General features: G+C 49.5%; 2 protein-coding genes across 3 annotated transcripts; one reads left to right on the top strand and one right to left on the bottom strand.

Moving 5' to 3' along the window:
* Positions 1 to 586: 586 nt before the first annotated feature.
* On the top strand, positions 587 to 7,335 carry NAPB (NSF attachment protein beta). Of its 2 annotated transcripts, XM_042819108.1 has the most exons (11): positions 587 to 708; positions 1,151 to 1,230; positions 1,506 to 1,622; positions 2,049 to 2,095; positions 2,212 to 2,289; positions 2,599 to 2,654; positions 3,085 to 3,169; positions 3,481 to 3,585; positions 4,079 to 4,147; positions 4,454 to 4,504; positions 4,707 to 7,335. In XM_042819108.1, the coding sequence occupies exons 1-11, from the start codon at positions 611 to 613 to the stop codon at positions 4,809 to 4,811; spliced, it is 891 nt and encodes a 296-aa protein (XP_042675042.1). In that variant the 5' UTR covers positions 587 to 610; the 3' UTR covers positions 4,812 to 7,335. The 2 variants fall into 2 exon arrangements, 1 of the variants encoding a protein (XP_042675042.1); XR_006168850.1 differs by having other exon boundaries at positions 4,079 to 4,504; positions 4,707 to 4,754.
* A 48-nt stretch (positions 7,336 to 7,383) lies between these two features.
* Positions 7,384 to 16,221, bottom strand: GZF1 (GDNF inducible zinc finger protein 1). Its single transcript, XM_042819091.1, has 6 exons — positions 16,155 to 16,221; positions 12,953 to 14,319; positions 11,261 to 11,355; positions 10,524 to 10,691; positions 9,662 to 9,819; positions 7,384 to 9,524 (listed from the first exon to the last, which is right to left on the bottom strand). The coding sequence occupies exons 2-6, from the start codon at positions 14,296 to 14,298 to the stop codon at positions 9,168 to 9,170; spliced, it is 2,124 nt and encodes a 707-aa protein (XP_042675025.1). The 5' UTR covers positions 14,299 to 14,319; positions 16,155 to 16,221; the 3' UTR covers positions 7,384 to 9,167.
* Positions 16,222 to 16,532: the final 311 nt, after the last annotated feature.

Genomic DNA, 16,532 nt, shown 5'->3' with positions numbered 1-16,532 from the left:
AAGCAGCAGCTGTGGCTCCTGGGCCTCTTGGCAATGGGTGAGCCCCCCCAGCAGCTCTCACCCCCACTGCATCACCCGGACCGTAAACCTGTGTTGCTGTGTTTGCTTGTGGCCCAGCGCATCTTGGACAAGCGCTGCAGTGATGGTGCTGGCATCCAGCACACCGCGAGGATGCTGGTGTGCCAAGCTGCTTTGCCAAGAAGGAGAAATTCATCTCTAGTTTGAGGAAGGAGACAGAAAACGGGCAAGCTCACTGCCTCTTCTGGCCTTCCCTGTACTCATTCACTGATGGAAGGCAGTTGCAGGGAGACCCTTCTCCTGGGAGCCGGGGCTTTGGCCCTGCGGGGAAAACCCTACAACCAGCTTCTCCCTCGTCTTTAGGGCGGGCATCGTGGCCCGGCTGCACCCCGCGCGTCCTGCGAGGTGCATCCACCGCGTGCCTTCTGCGCATCACCTGCGGCGCGCCTTGTGCAGCCCGCGGCCGTGCGCTGCGTGCGCGCATCGTGCAGTACGCGCCGCGCCCCGCCTCTGTGCGCGCTCCCGGAGGAGGAAGAGGAGGAGGAGGAGGAGGAAGAGGAGGCGGCTCCGGGCCTGGCCGAGCGCTGCCGCGATGGACAGCTCGGGGAAGGAGCGGGAGGCCGTGCAGCTGATGGCCGAAGCCGAGAAGCGGGTGAAGGGCTCGCATTCCTTCCTGCGGGGGCTCTTCGGGTGAGCGAACTGGGGGGTCGGGAGGAGGTTGCACAAAGAAAAAGGGGTTGCAAATTAATGCATGGATGGTGCGGTGCGCGGGGGGGTTGCAAAAGGGAGATGCGATGGGGAAGGGTTGCAAAAAGGGGAAAATTGCAAAAGTGGGGTGCGCGACGTGCAGTGGGGTCGCATAAAGGGGACGGCGCGACCCGGATGACACCCCCACCCCATAGGCAGAGCGGGGGGTGGCGGCTCGGTGGGAGAGGGCACGCTGGGGGGCTGTGGATGTGGCCGCATGGCAAAGCCCGTCTGTGTTTTGCTGAATAATTGCTGGCACGGAGCGGGAGCTGAGCCCTGGGAGCCGCGGTGCCCGCAGGGCGCTGTGAGCAGCGCTGTTGGGGCACTGAAATCCGCCGGCAAAAAGGCAGATTTGCACTTCATGCACTCTCCTGCTCTCGTCCAGGGGTAACACCAGAGTGGAGGAGGCCTGTGAGATGTACACCAGGGCTGCAAACATGTTCAAGATTGCCAAAAATTGGAGCGGTGAGTGCGGCTCAGTATTTGTGCTGTTAAATGGGCCCATCTGGGGACAGCTTACCAAGCTAAACTGGAGCTATAGCAGCCCGCAGGGTGCTGCATTTATGGGAGGAGGTTTGCACGGAGCCCAGCATCGCTGTGCTGACCTGGGTCGGAAATACCTTTGGGGCTGTTGCACCTCTAAAGCTTTCCTGGTGCTGGGGAGCGCCGGGTGGTTGGCTGTTTCCCTGCAATTCTGCTGTCTCTGTGGGGTAACACTCGGTGCTGTGCTTCTGTTCCAGCTGCAGGGAACGCCTTCTGCCAGGCGGCCAAGCTGCATATGCAACTGCAGAGCAAGCACGACTCGGCCACCAGCTTTGTGGATGCTGGGAACGCCTACAAAAAAGCAGACCCGCAAGGTATGGGGGACAAAATCCGGGATTGTTTTGTGCAAATCTTCTTAGCGGCGTAGGAGCGCAGCGCCGGGGCTTTAGAAGTCAGCTGGTCCGTGTGCCCGGAGAGCCTCCCTGCAGCCTGCTGGGGATTACTGGCATTTCTTCCTCGTGCCGCTTCTCGACACGAGAAGGATGCTTTCCTTTGCTTGGACGTGGCTCGTCCTGATGGCTGTGTCACCACTTGGTGTTGGGGCTTTTGTGGGAAGGTAGAGGTGGGCTCAGTGGGTGAGATTCCCCAGAAGCTACGGGCCTGGGGTCTTCAGCCCCATGGACATCCGGATGTGCTCTCAGCTGTTCCACGTCTGTCAGTTTTTTTGGGGGGGAGGTCTTGAAGTGGGCTCTGTGGCGCCAGCTGACTTTGTGTTGTTTTTCTGAACACACATGCTGCAGAGGCCATCAACTGCTTAAATGCAGCTATCGATATCTACACCGACATGGTAAGAGGCTGCGCCGCCGGCGGGGCACGGGGCTGAGCTGTGTGTCCAAGGGTTGTGACGTTATGACTGTGTGCCGGGTGGGGAGACCTCCCCTCACAGACCTCTGTCCTCCCCAGGGGCGGTTCACCATCGCGGCCAAGCACCACATCACCATCGCGGAGATCTACGAGGCCGAGCTGGTTGACATCGAGAAGGTGAGGGTGCCGGGCCCTGCGTTTGCTGCTCTGTGGGGCACTGAGATCCCACAGCAACAGCGTCACCTTTATGAAACGTGCTCTGGAGTTTGGGGTTGTAAACGAGCATGCGTGCAAATGTTCAAGGGCAGCGTTGCGTTTGGAGTTTGCTGGGTGCCCCTCTTGACCCACAGCCCCGCAGCGTGCTGTCATCTCACTCCTTTCATCCGCAGAGCAGAAAAGCTTTTCTGAACGTGGTCTCAGTGCACTGATCTAACCCAAACCCCCCTCTTCAGAAGCAGTGCTCAAGTGTACCATTTCTGTCCCCAGGCGATCGCGCACTACGAGCAGGCTGCGGATTATTACAAAGGAGAAGAGTCCAACAGGCAAGTGGGCTTTGGGATGTGGTCCCTTCCAGCAGGGAGGGATTGGAAATGGGAACTTGCCCTAGATTGCATACGTGCTCACACTCCTCGCCCAGCAGGCTCTTCTAAAACATCCTTTGGTAGGATGCCCAAATCCTACGTGATTATTTTAAGCTTAGCAGGTGCCCGTGCGTCATGCCAGTTGGGTTTCTAAAGAATGCTCAGATTCCTGTGCAGGGATCTTATGCTGCATGCAGACTCGTCTGGGTTGGGATGCACAGAGAGAGAGATGAGCGATATCTGATACCTGGTCGGGCTGCAGGTCTCCATGCTTTTCCCTGGGTGTTAGTACCTCGTGGGTCCCACCGTTCTATGCAGCAAGCAGGGAGGGGATGCTTGCAGGTGGCATGGATGTTCTCCCCCATCACTCACTTCCTGGTTTGGATTGCAGCTCAGCCAACAAATGTCTGCTGAAGGTGGCTGCCTACGCCGCGCAGCTGGAGCAGTACCAGAAGGCAATAGAAATCTACGAGCAGGTGAGGCAGGGGCCTGTCCTTCTGTGCCTGCAGGCACCGCCGCCCGGGCTGGCACCAGGATGGTTGCTGGGTTGCCCTGGTGGGCCTCAGTTACAGAAATCTGAGGATGGGATGGGTCTTCCTCTTTGGTTTCTCTCCAAAAAAGCTGTCTGGCTGCCCCATAACTATTTGCACAGACACTGGCAGTTGTCACAGCTTTTATCTGCAGACGCTTGAGTGGTGCTGTGTGTAGTTTTAATCAGGTGCTTTTAATTCAGTTCCTAATGATGCAGATTCCTTTCCCAACTCCAGTAATTCCTTTTTACGCCTAGGTTGGAACAAACACGATGGATAACCCTTTGCTGAAGTACAGCGCAAAGGAGTATTTCTTCAAAGCTGCTCTGTGTCACTTCATTGTGGATGAGCTGAACGCTAAGGTCAGTGGGCTCAGGGTGGTTGCCCCAACCTCCTCCAGCCATGCTGACCAACCCTTGCCAGCAGGGAGGTGTTTTTGCAGGCACAGGGCTCTGGTAGCTGTTATGGGGGCTTGTAGCTGGTGCTGTCACCTGCTGATGGCTGCATCACCATGAGACTCCAGCGTAAGCAGAACGAAGGGTGAGCTGCAGCACATCCAGAATGATGCTCAGGGTAAATCAGGGCACGTGCTACTGCAGTGTCCTATGCAGAGCTTTCTGCTTCCTGCCCTGCCTGTGCTCTGGCTGTGTCTGCTTGGTTCTTGCTGACTGATATCTTGAGTAGTTTGAGGCCAGATCTGCCCCTGCCTGTTCATTTCCCTGTGCTTGTGAGTTTGCTGTGAATGTTTTCTTGAGTTTTCTGCGTGGTTTTAGGAATAGAAGAGAAAAAAACTGAAATAAAAAGTGAGGAGTTTTGTGTGAAAAGAGCTTGAGGGTGTGTGTGTCTCTCTTTCAGCTCGCGCTTGAGAAATATGAAGAAATGTTCCCAGCATTCACAGATTCACGGGAATGCAAGCTATTGAAAGTAAGTGAAGCCAGTATTAAAATAACACGCTCACATTTAGAAATGCAAACTGCCCTTTGCTTTGTGCTTTTTCACCTTGCCACGGGTTTGGCCTTCTTCTCAAAATGCCCTGAGGGACATCAGACTCGCTCTGCGTTGGCTTCAGACCAAGCGGGTGGGAGTAGCAGCAGCAGCAAGATGATGACTGTGGTTCACTTGAACAAATCTGGGTTTGTGTTTGTGGTGGGGGGTTGCTGGTGGGTGGCAAAGGTCCCCCCTCACGGAGGGACTCGCAGTGTTGTCTGACTTGTAACGGTGTTCTCCTAGAAACTGCTGGAAGCCCACGAGGAGCAGAACTCGGAGGCGTACACCGAGGCAGTAAGTACCGCCAGCCCGCATTTCTGCCTGGGGCTCTTGGAGGCAGCCTCCCTTTTTCTAACAGAGGCCTTTTCTGCCTTTTTCTCTAACAGAGGCCTTTTCTGCCTCTGGAAGAGCTGAAGGTTTAAAAGATTACACCTCAAGAGGCACAGTGCTTGTTTTGCAGCTGCCTTCTGACTGCTTTTCTCTTTGCCTTTAATAGGTGAAGGAATTCGATTCCATCTCGCGGTTGGATCAGTGGCTCACCACCATGTTGCTCCGCATCAAGAAGTCGATTCAAGGAGAAGGGGACGGGGACCTGAAGTGAATTGTTCGTGGTGTTTGTGGCATGCAGCCTAAGTCATTTGTTCTCGTGTTACAGCCAAGGACCACTCCGGGATACGTGATAAATTATCTAGCTTGATTTTGTTGCTTCTAAGTCCAAATGACTGTGTGTTTCTTTAGTACCCTGCTCTTTGTTGTGGCAATGTGGGTAGATGAGAAGCGATGCTCTGGGTATCACTGGCAGATTTTTCGGAGGTGAAAGGAACACTTCTGGCAGAAATCTTTGTGTTTTTGTTATTGATGAGCCCGAAGTTTGCACTTGGAGCTCCTTTTTTCTCTTCCTGTTCCGTCTTAATGTTCAGTATTCAGTACCATTGAGTTGAGCATGTAAATATTTGTCCGTGCCAGTGCACTACAAATAACAGATGCTGATCTGCTGCTGTATCCTCATTGTTTTCTGTTTTTTAAATGGACCTCTGCCAGATGCACGTGGATCTTGTTTTTGATTTGTTTTTAATGATGGAGCTTTTTAAATGGTGCTAGTGAAAGGCTTTGTGGCTCTTAGACACAGGAAGCACAAGTGTGTGTGCATCTCTGCAGGTACATGTGTGCATGCATACACGCAGACTGCAGTGGCCTAGTGCTGGAAGCATTGCACATCAGAGGACAGGAGAGCAGACCTAGTTAACCGTGTATTTTGTATTTAAGATCTAAATATAAAATGTAAGGCTCTTCTCTATTTTCTTGGATCTATTTTTCCACTTTATTTTGTGGCACAGCCCCCAACCCCGCTGCCCTAAGACGACTTGACCCACGTAATGATATATTTTTCTAACTTCTCCTTTAAACCAGCTCCTGCTGCTGTCTCCTGCAGGTCTTTTGTGCGTGCCAGGCACTACCTGTTAGCTTCTGGCCCTTTTGCTGTTGGCTCGGCTGCCTCGTTGTAGTGACATGCAGAGGTGTTGGCAGAGGCTTGGCACTGAGCAGGACCCTTATGTGTCTGGGTGACAGATGGATGGAGCGTGCTCTGAAGAGACATAGGCACTTTAGGAATTCTCCTTATCATTTTAGAGACGTGTTTTAAAATGTCTGCAACCAAAGCTTCTCTGTGCAACGTGTTGTTTGAGTAGGGCTGATGGAGCTACCTACAGCATACACTGACAGACCTGTGAGCCTGTGCAGTCTGTCAGCAGTTGGCACTTGGCATTTCTCTGCAGTGGAGCGAGATGCTGAGAATGGAAATGTAGCTGCTTTGTTTAGCAGCAGGGCTGATTGTGGAAGCTCTGGTGGGCACTGCTGCAGTTTGGACTCTGTCTTTTGTTTCTCTTGCTGTAAGGATGGTGTCTGCTTTTATCCTGGCAGCTCACGTGTTGGCTTTCACTGCTCTTTGTTTTTAATCTAGATGTTTATTGGAGTAGAAAACCATTGGATTGATAGACTGACCTAAAAGGGTTCAGTAGTTGTGAAGCAGTACTGTTGTTTCCCGCTTGCTCAAGTGTAAGAAAACCAAAAATCACTGCTGGTACACAGTTGTTTTTTTCTGTCTTTTCTCTGCTGTCTCACTTATTCTCCATAGACTGTTCTATGCATCAGATAACTCAAAAGGTGAGACCCAGGAGTGCAGGGCTAGGGTCAGCCCATTAAGCTGGGAAGATGCTCAGTCTCCCACACAACTTCAGTTTCCTCACTTCTCAGATGTGTTTTGAAGGCCAGCGTCTGGCTGCAACAAATCCATTGCTGCAGCTCAGCCCACCTCACTTCACATCTGTCTGTCGCATGGCCTTACCAAAGAAAGTCTCTGAATTGCATTTGTGGGCCTGCTCTGTCTTCACCAGAGATGCTCAGCCCATCAGAAACATGAACTAATAGGTGTTTTCCCCAACCTGGCCTGGGGTGTATCAGCATCCTCTATGTGTTCTGTGCCTGAAAATACTGGGCATGGGCATAGGGCACAGCTAGCGTGGTAGGCAGGCAGAGAATCTCAGAGCAAAAGTTGCACTGGTTGTAGGTATGGTCTCATTTTGCACAAGAGGGCCCAAAGATGAACTGCTGCTGAACTTACCCAGGTTTGGAACCACTCTGGTTTGTCTCTGTGCTAAGCATAGGCATAGCCTACAGAGGGATTTGTCTTGACTTGGCTCCAGCACCTTAGCTGCACCCACTGAGGGGAGGTTTTACTTCTGTTAATGTCACACAGAACCGAGGTGTTTTATGCCTTTTTTTTTTTGGTTTGTTTTCCAATTGTCAGTATTGTGCACAGCTGTGATAAGCTGCTTCTGTTGCTGGTGGACCAGAAGACCATACCCACGGGGTTATGTGGTCTGTTACTGTGCTCTGGAGTAAATATCATTAAAATACAAATGTTAGTTCTGTATAAATAGGCTACAGCATGACCTCCAGTGTATCAGTCGTAAATTGTTAACAGTTTTAAAATGACAAGCTGCCACTCTGCTGTCTTCTTCCCCCTCAGTACCCATACTATGAAAACTTATTAATGAAATGGCCTTAGCAGGAATATGATGTCTTGTGTGAATCTGTACATTAATAAAGTGAAAATCATGAACGTACAGAGCAAGCAATGTTGTTTATGGGAAAATACACGAGGCAGGGGTGGGTCCATCTGAATATTTCAGTCTTTTAATAAGAATGGCTCGTACACATAACTCACATCTGTCCATTCATGGAGTACAAAAGCTTCCCTGCCTACAGGTACTAATGCTCAGATTTACTTAGATATATCTACAAACTCTTTACATTGGTCACTGGGAATACTGAGTTTCAACAGGACGTCGTGCTTGAATAAATATTTCAAATATAAGCTCTTGGAATGTTCTCTTTAAAAAAAAAAAATCCCTTTCTCTAGATTAAGTTATGATTCTATGGAAACATATCAGACATCCCTTTAAGGTTCAAAAATAGCTCTGTGCCACAGTCTGGATATCTTTATTGCTTTGCCAACCCCTAAGCCTTAGAATAAGCCCTAACCAGGCTCGATTGTGCTTACCTTTGCACTAATGCAATCTTTCAGTTTTTCCTCACAGCTTCAGATGAGAAAGCTTCTGTGGAAATACTATATTAATATTAAAATAAAGAGAAACGGAAAAGCAAAACAGAGAAGCAAATTAGATGAGCTCCAGGTTTTTAACATGCTGACACTGGGAATCTGGTCCTGAAGTGGAAGAGTCAGTGATACAGGCAAACTGCTTTTGATTCACTGCTGCTTCCAAAAAAACAGAGTCATCCCAGTCAGAGTTGTCACTTGGTACTTCCTCAGTGGCACCTATTTCAAAGCTCTGTCCCTGCACAAGGACAGTACCCTACTCTTCCCCATACTCCAGGCAGCTTAACCTTAAGCCAAGCAAAGTAACATTTTCATTTCAGTTCAGCTTCTGTGTGCATCAGCAAAGATGCCCAAGTGCAGGAAATGCAGAGCCTGCTCACCCTGGGCAGTGACTCTCAGACTTTCCCAGCTACTGGCCATGATGGAAGAGAACAAGGGGATTCAGTCCCTGCAAGACTGACTTAATTTAAAAGGAGGCCTGTGGAACAGCAATGCTGAAGTGATGGTGGAGAAAAGAACACTGCTGACCTATCTGGACCAGCAGAAAAGTGCTTAGCTACAATTCAGCAGGGAAGTGTCAGTAAGCTGTCTATTCTATTCATTGACAAGTTTTATCCTCCAACTGCTCCAGCTTGAAAGCTGGCTGAGTACAAGCATCCAAACTGTACCAAGGTTTACTGGAAAGCAAAGACAGCACCACCCCCTGCACAGACACAGCACTTGGCTCCCACTCGCCTATGCAGCAACCAGAAAACCACAATTCCTGAAATGAAACTTCAGCTCTTTCCAGAGCTTGCTCCCCTCCCAATTCCCAGGGAACAAGCTGCCTTACTGCTTGGCTATTTGGCAAAAGCAGAGACTAACCAACGTTTTCCTGAAATGCAAACTAGAGAAACAATTTATATAAAGAATTTCCACTTGAGAAAATACAGATTTGTTTAACTAAACTAGTGGGTTGAGAAACACAACATGGTTTCTCTCGATTGTACAGGTGTCATCAAATCAAACGTGCACCTTCTCTGTAGCCTAGCTGAACGCAGGTACTTCTGCTCAACTGCACCCACCTCCAACCTTCTTCTATCTGCAGGGAACATCCCTTCTTCAGCTGATGAAATCAAACTGGATTTGGTATTACTCTCCCCTGCCTTCAGGAGATGGGGCTGTACGCACTGGATGTGGACAATTACATTTTGGAAGAAATCCTGGTAATCCAGGCAGGTCATTCACATCTACCTCTGCTTCCTTTTCATAGCTTCTCCTAGTTCCTTCAGCAGGTTATTGGCAAAGTCAAGTGATTATACAAGGTGTGCAGCTTGGACTGTATCGAGTAACACCAAATTACTCCATATTCACCAAAGCATGAAGCTGTGGCTGAATAGATTCTGTCTGTGTATGCAGTACTGTCAGCTCACTAAGAGTGGTAGCAATAAGGGCTCCCTGGGGTCCTGGGGTCCCATCTGACTTACAGTCAGTCCCCGTTGCAGAACTGCTGTCATGCAGTGCAGTCACAGCCCCCGGGACAGCAGTGAAGCTCTGATAGTGGCCATTTTCAGAGAAAGACAGCAGCTTCTCTGGCATTTTAGGTGATACATCATACTCTTCATCCGGGAGCTCTGTCTTGTGAGCCTCATCATTCTTAGATGCTCCTTCGACAATCACAAGGAAGGACTTCCACGGTGTGTTTTTATCATGGATCTGGAAAAACAAACCAACCAATTGACTCAGGAGGTCAAACGCAGGGAGGGGCAGCCCCCTCCAGGCACGGCAGGGGGGCTGCATCACCACGTGGCCTCAAAAGGAGGCAGCAGGGCTACAGGAGGGCAGGGTCTCACCGAGGTGTGCCGCCGCAGGGTGGATTTGTCAGTGAAGGTCCGTCCGCAGGCATTGCACATGAAGGGCTTCTCCCCAGTGTGTATGCGATGGTGCCGCTGCAGCGCATTCAGCTGCGTGAACTGCTTCCCACACTGGTCACAGCAATAGGGCCGCTCACCTGGAAGCACAGCACACGGTGTGTTACTCACTGGGTAACCTCTGTTAGCCCCTGTGCTTCAGCACAGAAAAGAGATGATATTCCACAAGAGGAAAACGTCAGCACTGCCCGGCTTGCGTCCGTTGCTCCCACTATGGTGACACAAACACTGGACACACGGTGCAGGAAGAAAGGAGAGAGGAAGGCATAGCAGCCAAGCAGCAGTTTTGTTTGCTGGGGAATGCTGGTGAGGTGCTTGCTGCAGGGTGGCACTGAGTGGGAAAGCATGGTATTTACTACAGGATCAAAGTAACATGAGCAAATTGCAACCTGTGGTACCACCACAATCCAAGCAGAAAAGACTGTAAATGTGAAAGGTGGGCAAGCAGACAGAAAGGGATTGGCTTTCTGCAGTGCCTTGTTGAAAACTAAGACATAGCACTTTGGTCTCTAATAACGCTCATCACAAGCAGCTGCATTACTAGCAGCATCTGCACAGCTGTCAGAAATACTTCAGAGTAAGAAATCCAGGTAAGTATTAGGAGAAAGGGAGTGAAAGAAAACAGACTGCCTCAAGGATCAAAACTTGTCTGCAGTGTAGAAATTCAAGTAATGGGAAATCCAAGAAACGAGAAACATCTTGTCTGAACTGAGCAACCAGGAGAACAAAGGCTTCAAGTTGTGATGATTTGTTTCAAGCAGCAACAAAAAAGAGCACCTCCTACCTGTGTGAACTTTTATGTGCTGGTAAAGTGAATTCCTCTGTGCAAATGTTCTGAAGCAAACTTCACATTTAAAAGGCTTGGACCCCGTATGGATTCTGTTGTGGTGCTTCAGGTACTCTTTAGAAGCAAAGCTCTTCCCACACGTTTCGCACATAAAAGGTCTTTCCCCTGCAGCAAGGATGAAGAGAATTAAGCCAATGTAGCATCTGAGAATGCTACTATACAGAGAAAGGCTACTGCATGCAAGTTAACCACCTCACAGCAGGATCTGTGCAGACTGAGGTGACAGCAGGGATCTCTGCATAAAGCACTGAGCTCTACCCAAGAGAAAGCTGCATGGACTCATTAAGAGCGAGGCCAACCACAGCCATTTAGAAGTACACCAAAGTGCCAAGAGAACTTCATAATATTCCTTGGGCTAACAGTTCTGAGAAAGCTCTTTTTTATAAGGAGTTAGCCAAACCTTTTATGGATGACTGACAGATCTCTGGACACTGCTAAACACCTAAAGCCACAACCCATGCTTTAGGTGCCAGAACCTGACCGGGTGGGAGCACCTTAATGAGCTCCTTTCCACCGTAAGAACCTTTCTCACTGAAATTCTATCTTGGGACGAGAAAATCTGATTTTATATCAAAAACTGCAAAAAGGCATTTGGCTTCTGAGTGATGGTAAGATCTCCTGGTTTCACAGCAGGCTGCCTCCTAGAAGTAGCACGCTGCAGAAGCGAGCCTTACCTGTGTGACATCTTTTGTGATATATAAGCATGTGATTCTGAGTGAACCTGGCACCACATTCATCACAGACAAAAGGCTTTTCACCAGTATGGATTCTGAAATGAGAAAGCAGCATTAAAATACCAAGGTCTGTTACTTTCTTTCAAAGCACACTGCAGTTGTCTTCACTGTGAGACAAGCAACCGTATGCCCGCACAAGACTTCACTGTCTTTTGCAAACACCTTCAGCTGGGCCCAACTGTGCTTTCTGAAGTGCTGCTCTCATTTTATTTTACTGCAAGATCAAGGCTCAGATCCAGGACTTTTTTGTTTTTTTAGGGTAAAACACAAAATGTTAAAAGTTAGAAATGGAATCAAATGTAGAAACCTTACATGCAGATAAAGAGACTGAAAGAAAAATGTCAGCGGGCTGCGACCTAAAGTGAAGTGATTATCTTCCCATTGCTGGCTCTACCAACACAATATTCCACACACAACACGACTGATGCCTTCCTTAGCACACTGCTCCTGCAGGGCCATCAGGTAGAAAAAGCTACAATGGACACAGGTGGCATCAAGGAGCAGAACAAGAATGTGCCACTTCTGCGTGGGCACTTTAATTCCTGTCACTCCAGGGCAGCAGTGTGAGCTCCAGGGGAAGGCTGTGTACAGGAGGGGCAGCTCACACAAGTCTTGCCTGTACCAGCTTTCTAGAGCTTAGATCTTCACCCCATGCACATTTCAGAGATCTTTTGAATAGTGTTGCAAGTGCACTGCCTTAGATGTAAAAAAACACACAGAAAGATGAAAAATTCTCACTATAGACCATCATGGTACACAGATGAGGACAGCCACGCTTTCTAGCATTCAGCAGCCCTGCTGAATATTCATGATGGAGAAACTCTGGTTATGTCAAAATACTGTTTGTGAGCAGCAGAAAGCAAATACTTGTGATATGGACAGGACACACAATGGAAAAGTTTCCATACAGCTGCATCAGCAATTATATCACAGCGGCAGTCTGGCTGAAGAAGTCTGCTTCTGCTTCTTGCTTATTCCCCTACCACTGGGAATAAACCCACTGCTTTCAAAAGACAGAGATAAAGCCCTTAAAAACCAAGAGCCTCACTAAAGAGTCTCTCCTTTGAGCTTCCAAGACTGTGCATTTGTATCTCATCTTTGAGCCCACGCCTCATTTCACCACTCTGCTCTGGATGCCCTCAGTGCCTCACTCACCTCCAGACATTGACATACCTGCCTGCTCCTGAGCAAATTTCAGCTTTTTGCTATGCTTAGCACCCATAATATGTGGCATTCTTCAGTTTAATACACAGCTGTGTCTTTTTAGATTATTTTCATGCTTACTGCATAACATTTTGCTATCAAATATAAAGGGGCATCAAATTAGCTGAAGTAACGATAGCCCTAATTGCACAAATCACTCATCATGGGTTGCCTTTCTCATATATTCCTATGTTCAAAGTTAGTGTAGTTCAGCAGCAGGCAGCCCGAGCCCACGCACCTCTCCTGAAAGGAAATTACAAAACTCCCTTAACCTGAAAAGCAGGAGAAAAGCCACGAAACAAAGAAATACTGAAGTTTTCCAGTCAGTCACGTTTTACACCCCCACTTCACTGGAAGGCTCAAGGTGTGATCCAGGGGATTCCGCTTCTCCCCCCAGAATCTAACAAGGCCAGTTAAGTCTGTTCATACCTCATGTGTGTTTTAAGTGCAGAAGGCTGAGAAAATTTAGCCTCACACTCTGTGCACCCATAAGGCTTGTCGCCTGTATGCGTCCTTTCATGGAGCCTCAAGGCAGTTTTGGAGCTCAACCCCTTTCCACACTGCTGGCACTGATGACGCTCCCCACCACCCTCATGAACCTGGAGAATGTGCCTCTTGACGTCCTTCTTCCTCTTGAACTTCTTACCGCAGAGCTCACAAGGGAAGTGGCGCTCGCTGCTGTGGACGTGGCGCTGATGGCTTTTTAGGTTGCACCGGTTGGCAAAGGTCTGACTGCAGGTTTCACACCGATAAACGATTTCGGCTGCGATGCCGTGGCTGTGCTTTATGTGCTTGAGAAAACTTTTCTCGTACAGGAATTCCTTCTCACACGTGCTGCACTTGAAGTTACTGCCTCGTTTCTTTTTGTCCTCTTCGGATTTTTTCACGTTTTCTCCCGTTTCAAAGTTGCCGTCGCACTCTTCGCTTTCAGGTTTGATGCTGTCTTCTGCTTGCTCCTCCTCCCTCTCCGTATCACACACGTCCTGGTCCTGTGGGTAACTGTCCTCTTCGACAGCAGCCCCCGCATTCTTTTGCTGCTCTCTCAGCCGCCTCGTGTATTTCTTCTTTGGGATTTCCACAAACACTTTCCTCCCAGCCAGTCTCCCGCTCGCCCTTCTGATTTTGGCATAAGGAGGCTTCATCATTTCCTTCTTTTTGTCTGCTTTCTCTTTTGGTTTGGCAGCTGGCACCTCAAGAGACAGTCCAATTCTGGGCCTGCCACCCGGGGAACCCGCAGGATCCGGAGGACAGCCAGCCTGCTCGGGTTCTGCCACAGCAGCTGCTTTACACTCGAGCAAACTGCTCGGCTGGGCTGCACTCTCTTCCTCGGAGTTCTGTGATTCAGAGAAATTTTGCAGCTCCAGCAGCACCGACTCAAGCATCTGCTTCTTTAACTGAAAGCAGGTTTCTGAGAGGTCCAAGCACTTCAGCTTTTCGGCTATTTCTAGCATGCGCTGCACTCTGTCCTCTTCCACTTCTACCTTTGCAGTATAGACAAACTCAAGAAACGAAGCAAAATCAGCAACCTGGACCTCGTTCAGGAACACGTTGGTTCTCGGGCCATCCATGCTCTTCTCGTTAAGGAAGACCTCCTTGAAAAATTTGCTCGTTGCTGCCAACACAGCTTTGTGTGCCACGAACTCTGCCCTGACACCCTGGTACTCCACGCTGACCGTCACGTCACAGAGGTGGCCCAGGAGACGCAGCTGGTGCATTTCATTCAGCAGGTTGATGGGAGAGGACTTGGATTCCAGTAAAACTGCATTACTTTCCATCTTTCTTCTCTCTGCAAAAAGCTGTTAACAACACTGCATGTTAAAAAACAAAAAACCCTCAAAGATATCAGCAGCCAAAAACCACGTCCAGATTTCTGAGAGTGCTTCACGTCAGATTTAAGCACTTCAGGTGCTGAAGCTTAAGTGAGCACACTTTCAAAGGAGCATTGTGAAAAGTCTGGCTTGCAGCACAGACAGGACTCCAGAAGTGTCACCCTAAGTGGCAATATCTAAAAGCACACTGTCAGTCACACACATTTCTCTGAAGTTCATTTGCTTTTAAATCTCAACCGCAGTTTCACCTGAACCACTAGAGACTATGACAAAGTGTAACAGGGGCAGAACAAACAGAGGGAGATCAAAAGAAAACTTTCCATTAAGGCATGTGGAATTAAACAGTTCTTCTCCCCCCTAGTCAGGCAGTAAGAAGAAGGAAGTTTAAGTTAACTGCAGTCATCAGCTTTAAACAGGCTTTTCAGTTAAGACATTCAAACAAGATTTGGATAAGCTTCCAAATGCTCATTAACTAACAGAAGCGCAGGAAACTGCGTACGCGTGTTCTCCAATTGTAAACTCAAGAAACCAGAAAACTTCCCCAATGCTGTTTCTCTTATAAAGCAATTCACCATTCAAGTCAGGTTTAGGTTGGATATTAGGAGGAAGTTTTTCACCCAGAGGGTGGTGAGGCACTGGAACAGGTTGCCCAAGGAGGCTGTGGATGCCCCATCCCTGCAGGCATTCAAGGCCAGGCTGGATGTGGCTCTGGGCAGCCTGGGCTGCTGGTTGGTGACCTGCACACAGCAGGGGTTGGAACTGGATGAGCATTGTGCTCCTTTGCAACCCAGGCCATTCTGTGATTCTATGAAGCGTAGAGCCTCTAAGTTTCGAGCACCCACAAAAAAACAGACTCACAGCTCAATACAATATTCTGCTAAAACAGTTTGGAGACAACATTTTCAAGAAGGCCTAATGCTGCAAAATAGAGAGCTACAGAACACACAGGAGATTATTAACAGCCAGTAAAATGACAAAAATAAGAAAAGAATAATAGTAGAAAATGAAAAGGTTTCCCTACTATCATACAACAGGTAAGTGGCAGATGAGGGAACGTGTGCACACCTGGCACCCAAACCTCCATCCTTGCTCCAACAGAGTCTCCTCAGAACCAAACCCTTCACATTTCCCAGCCTTCGAACCTTTAGTTTGATGCATTTAAGATTTAAATAGTCACATCAACTATTTGAAAGACTTGGTTACCACCTTACATAAATTACACCCAGACCCTGTTATACTAAGAAGGAAAGCAGAGTCCTCCCATCTGCCTGTGCCAGCCCTGAGCATAGCAGGCACCCCAAAGGCCCACTCTTACAAACGAGCCCCAACACCGTGCTTTAGGCATTGTTTTTAACGAAAGGCTGACGCCTTAATAACCGCGGACGGTGGAATCTAAAAACATTTCCTCTTCTCTCTATTTACCCAGGCATTTCCTCCTCCCACGGGCACTCTCCATCACAGAGCCGTTAAACAAAGCCTCGTTCAGCGTTTTATCTGAAACAACCAACGCTATCGGAACTTCACTTTCTCACCCCGATACGAGGTTTACGGTTTTTTTTTTCAAGCTGCTTATCGTGCCACTTCCCAAGGCCCCACGCACTACCGCAGCACACACCACGCGCCCCGCACGGACCCAGGGCACTGCAGGGAGCGAGCCCTGCCCGCGGGGCGACGGCTCCGCCGCCTCCCAGGCCTGCCCAGCTGACGGGCCGCCCGCGCCCACGAAGAGCCGGGAAGCAGCACCGCGGCGGCTGCAGAGCCGTCCCCAGACGCGGAGAGTCTCCCGAAGGCGCGGCGCTCACCTCAGCCGCGGCGCGGGGCAGCACTGGGGCTCGGGCCCGGGCCGGCCGCGCCGCTCCTCACGGCCCGGGCTGCGGGCGGCGGCCGGAAGCGCTGCCGAGCTGGCCCCGCCCCTCGGTGCCGTCGCAGCAGAAATGACGTCACGAAGCGCGACGGCTACGCTAGGCAACCGCGCGCCTGCGCCAGCCTATAGCCTTTAAGGCGCCCGTCCTTGATTGATCTGTTCACATCACCGCTGAGAGAGCACGTCTTTATTCAGAAACCCGCAGTGACGCACAGTGACAGCACGGCACCTGCGCAAACACACATCCGCATACACTTTCCTAAAGAGATACCGTGTGATGCAGCCACAGCTTGGTTAAAAAAAATAAAAAAATAAA

Source organism: Centrocercus urophasianus, unplaced genomic scaffold (genome assembly GCF_019232065.1).
Source record: "Centrocercus urophasianus isolate 14NV4802_14NV808 unplaced genomic scaffold, USGS_Curo_1.0 seq_10, whole genome shotgun sequence".
Classification (NCBI taxonomy): Eukaryota; Metazoa; Chordata; class Aves; order Galliformes; family Phasianidae; genus Centrocercus; species Centrocercus urophasianus.
Note: the sequence above shows the minus strand (reverse complement) of the source record. Positions and strands in the feature narration are given on the sequence as shown.

Coding starts and splice junctions, on each gene's coding strand:
- GZF1 (XM_042819091.1), bottom strand. CDS start 14,298: ATGGAAAGTAATGCAGTTTTACTGGAATCCAAGTCCTCTCCCATCAAC. Junction 11,356..12,952: donor GCACTTAAAACACACATGAG/GTATGAACAGAC, acceptor TTCTCATTTCAG/AATCCATACTGGTGAAAAGC. Junction 10,692..11,260: donor TCACAAAAGATGTCACACAG/GTAAGGCTCGCT, acceptor TCCTTGCTGCAG/GGGAAAGACCTTTTATGTGC.
- NAPB (XM_042819108.1), top strand. CDS start 611: ATGGACAGCTCGGGGAAGGAGCGGGAGGCCGTGCAGCTGATGGCCGAA. Junction 1,231..1,505: donor GATTGCCAAAAATTGGAGCG/GTGAGTGCGGCT, acceptor CTTCTGTTCCAG/CTGCAGGGAACGCCTTCTGC. Junction 2,290..2,598: donor AGCTGGTTGACATCGAGAAG/GTGAGGGTGCCG, acceptor TTCTGTCCCCAG/GCGATCGCGCACTACGAGCA.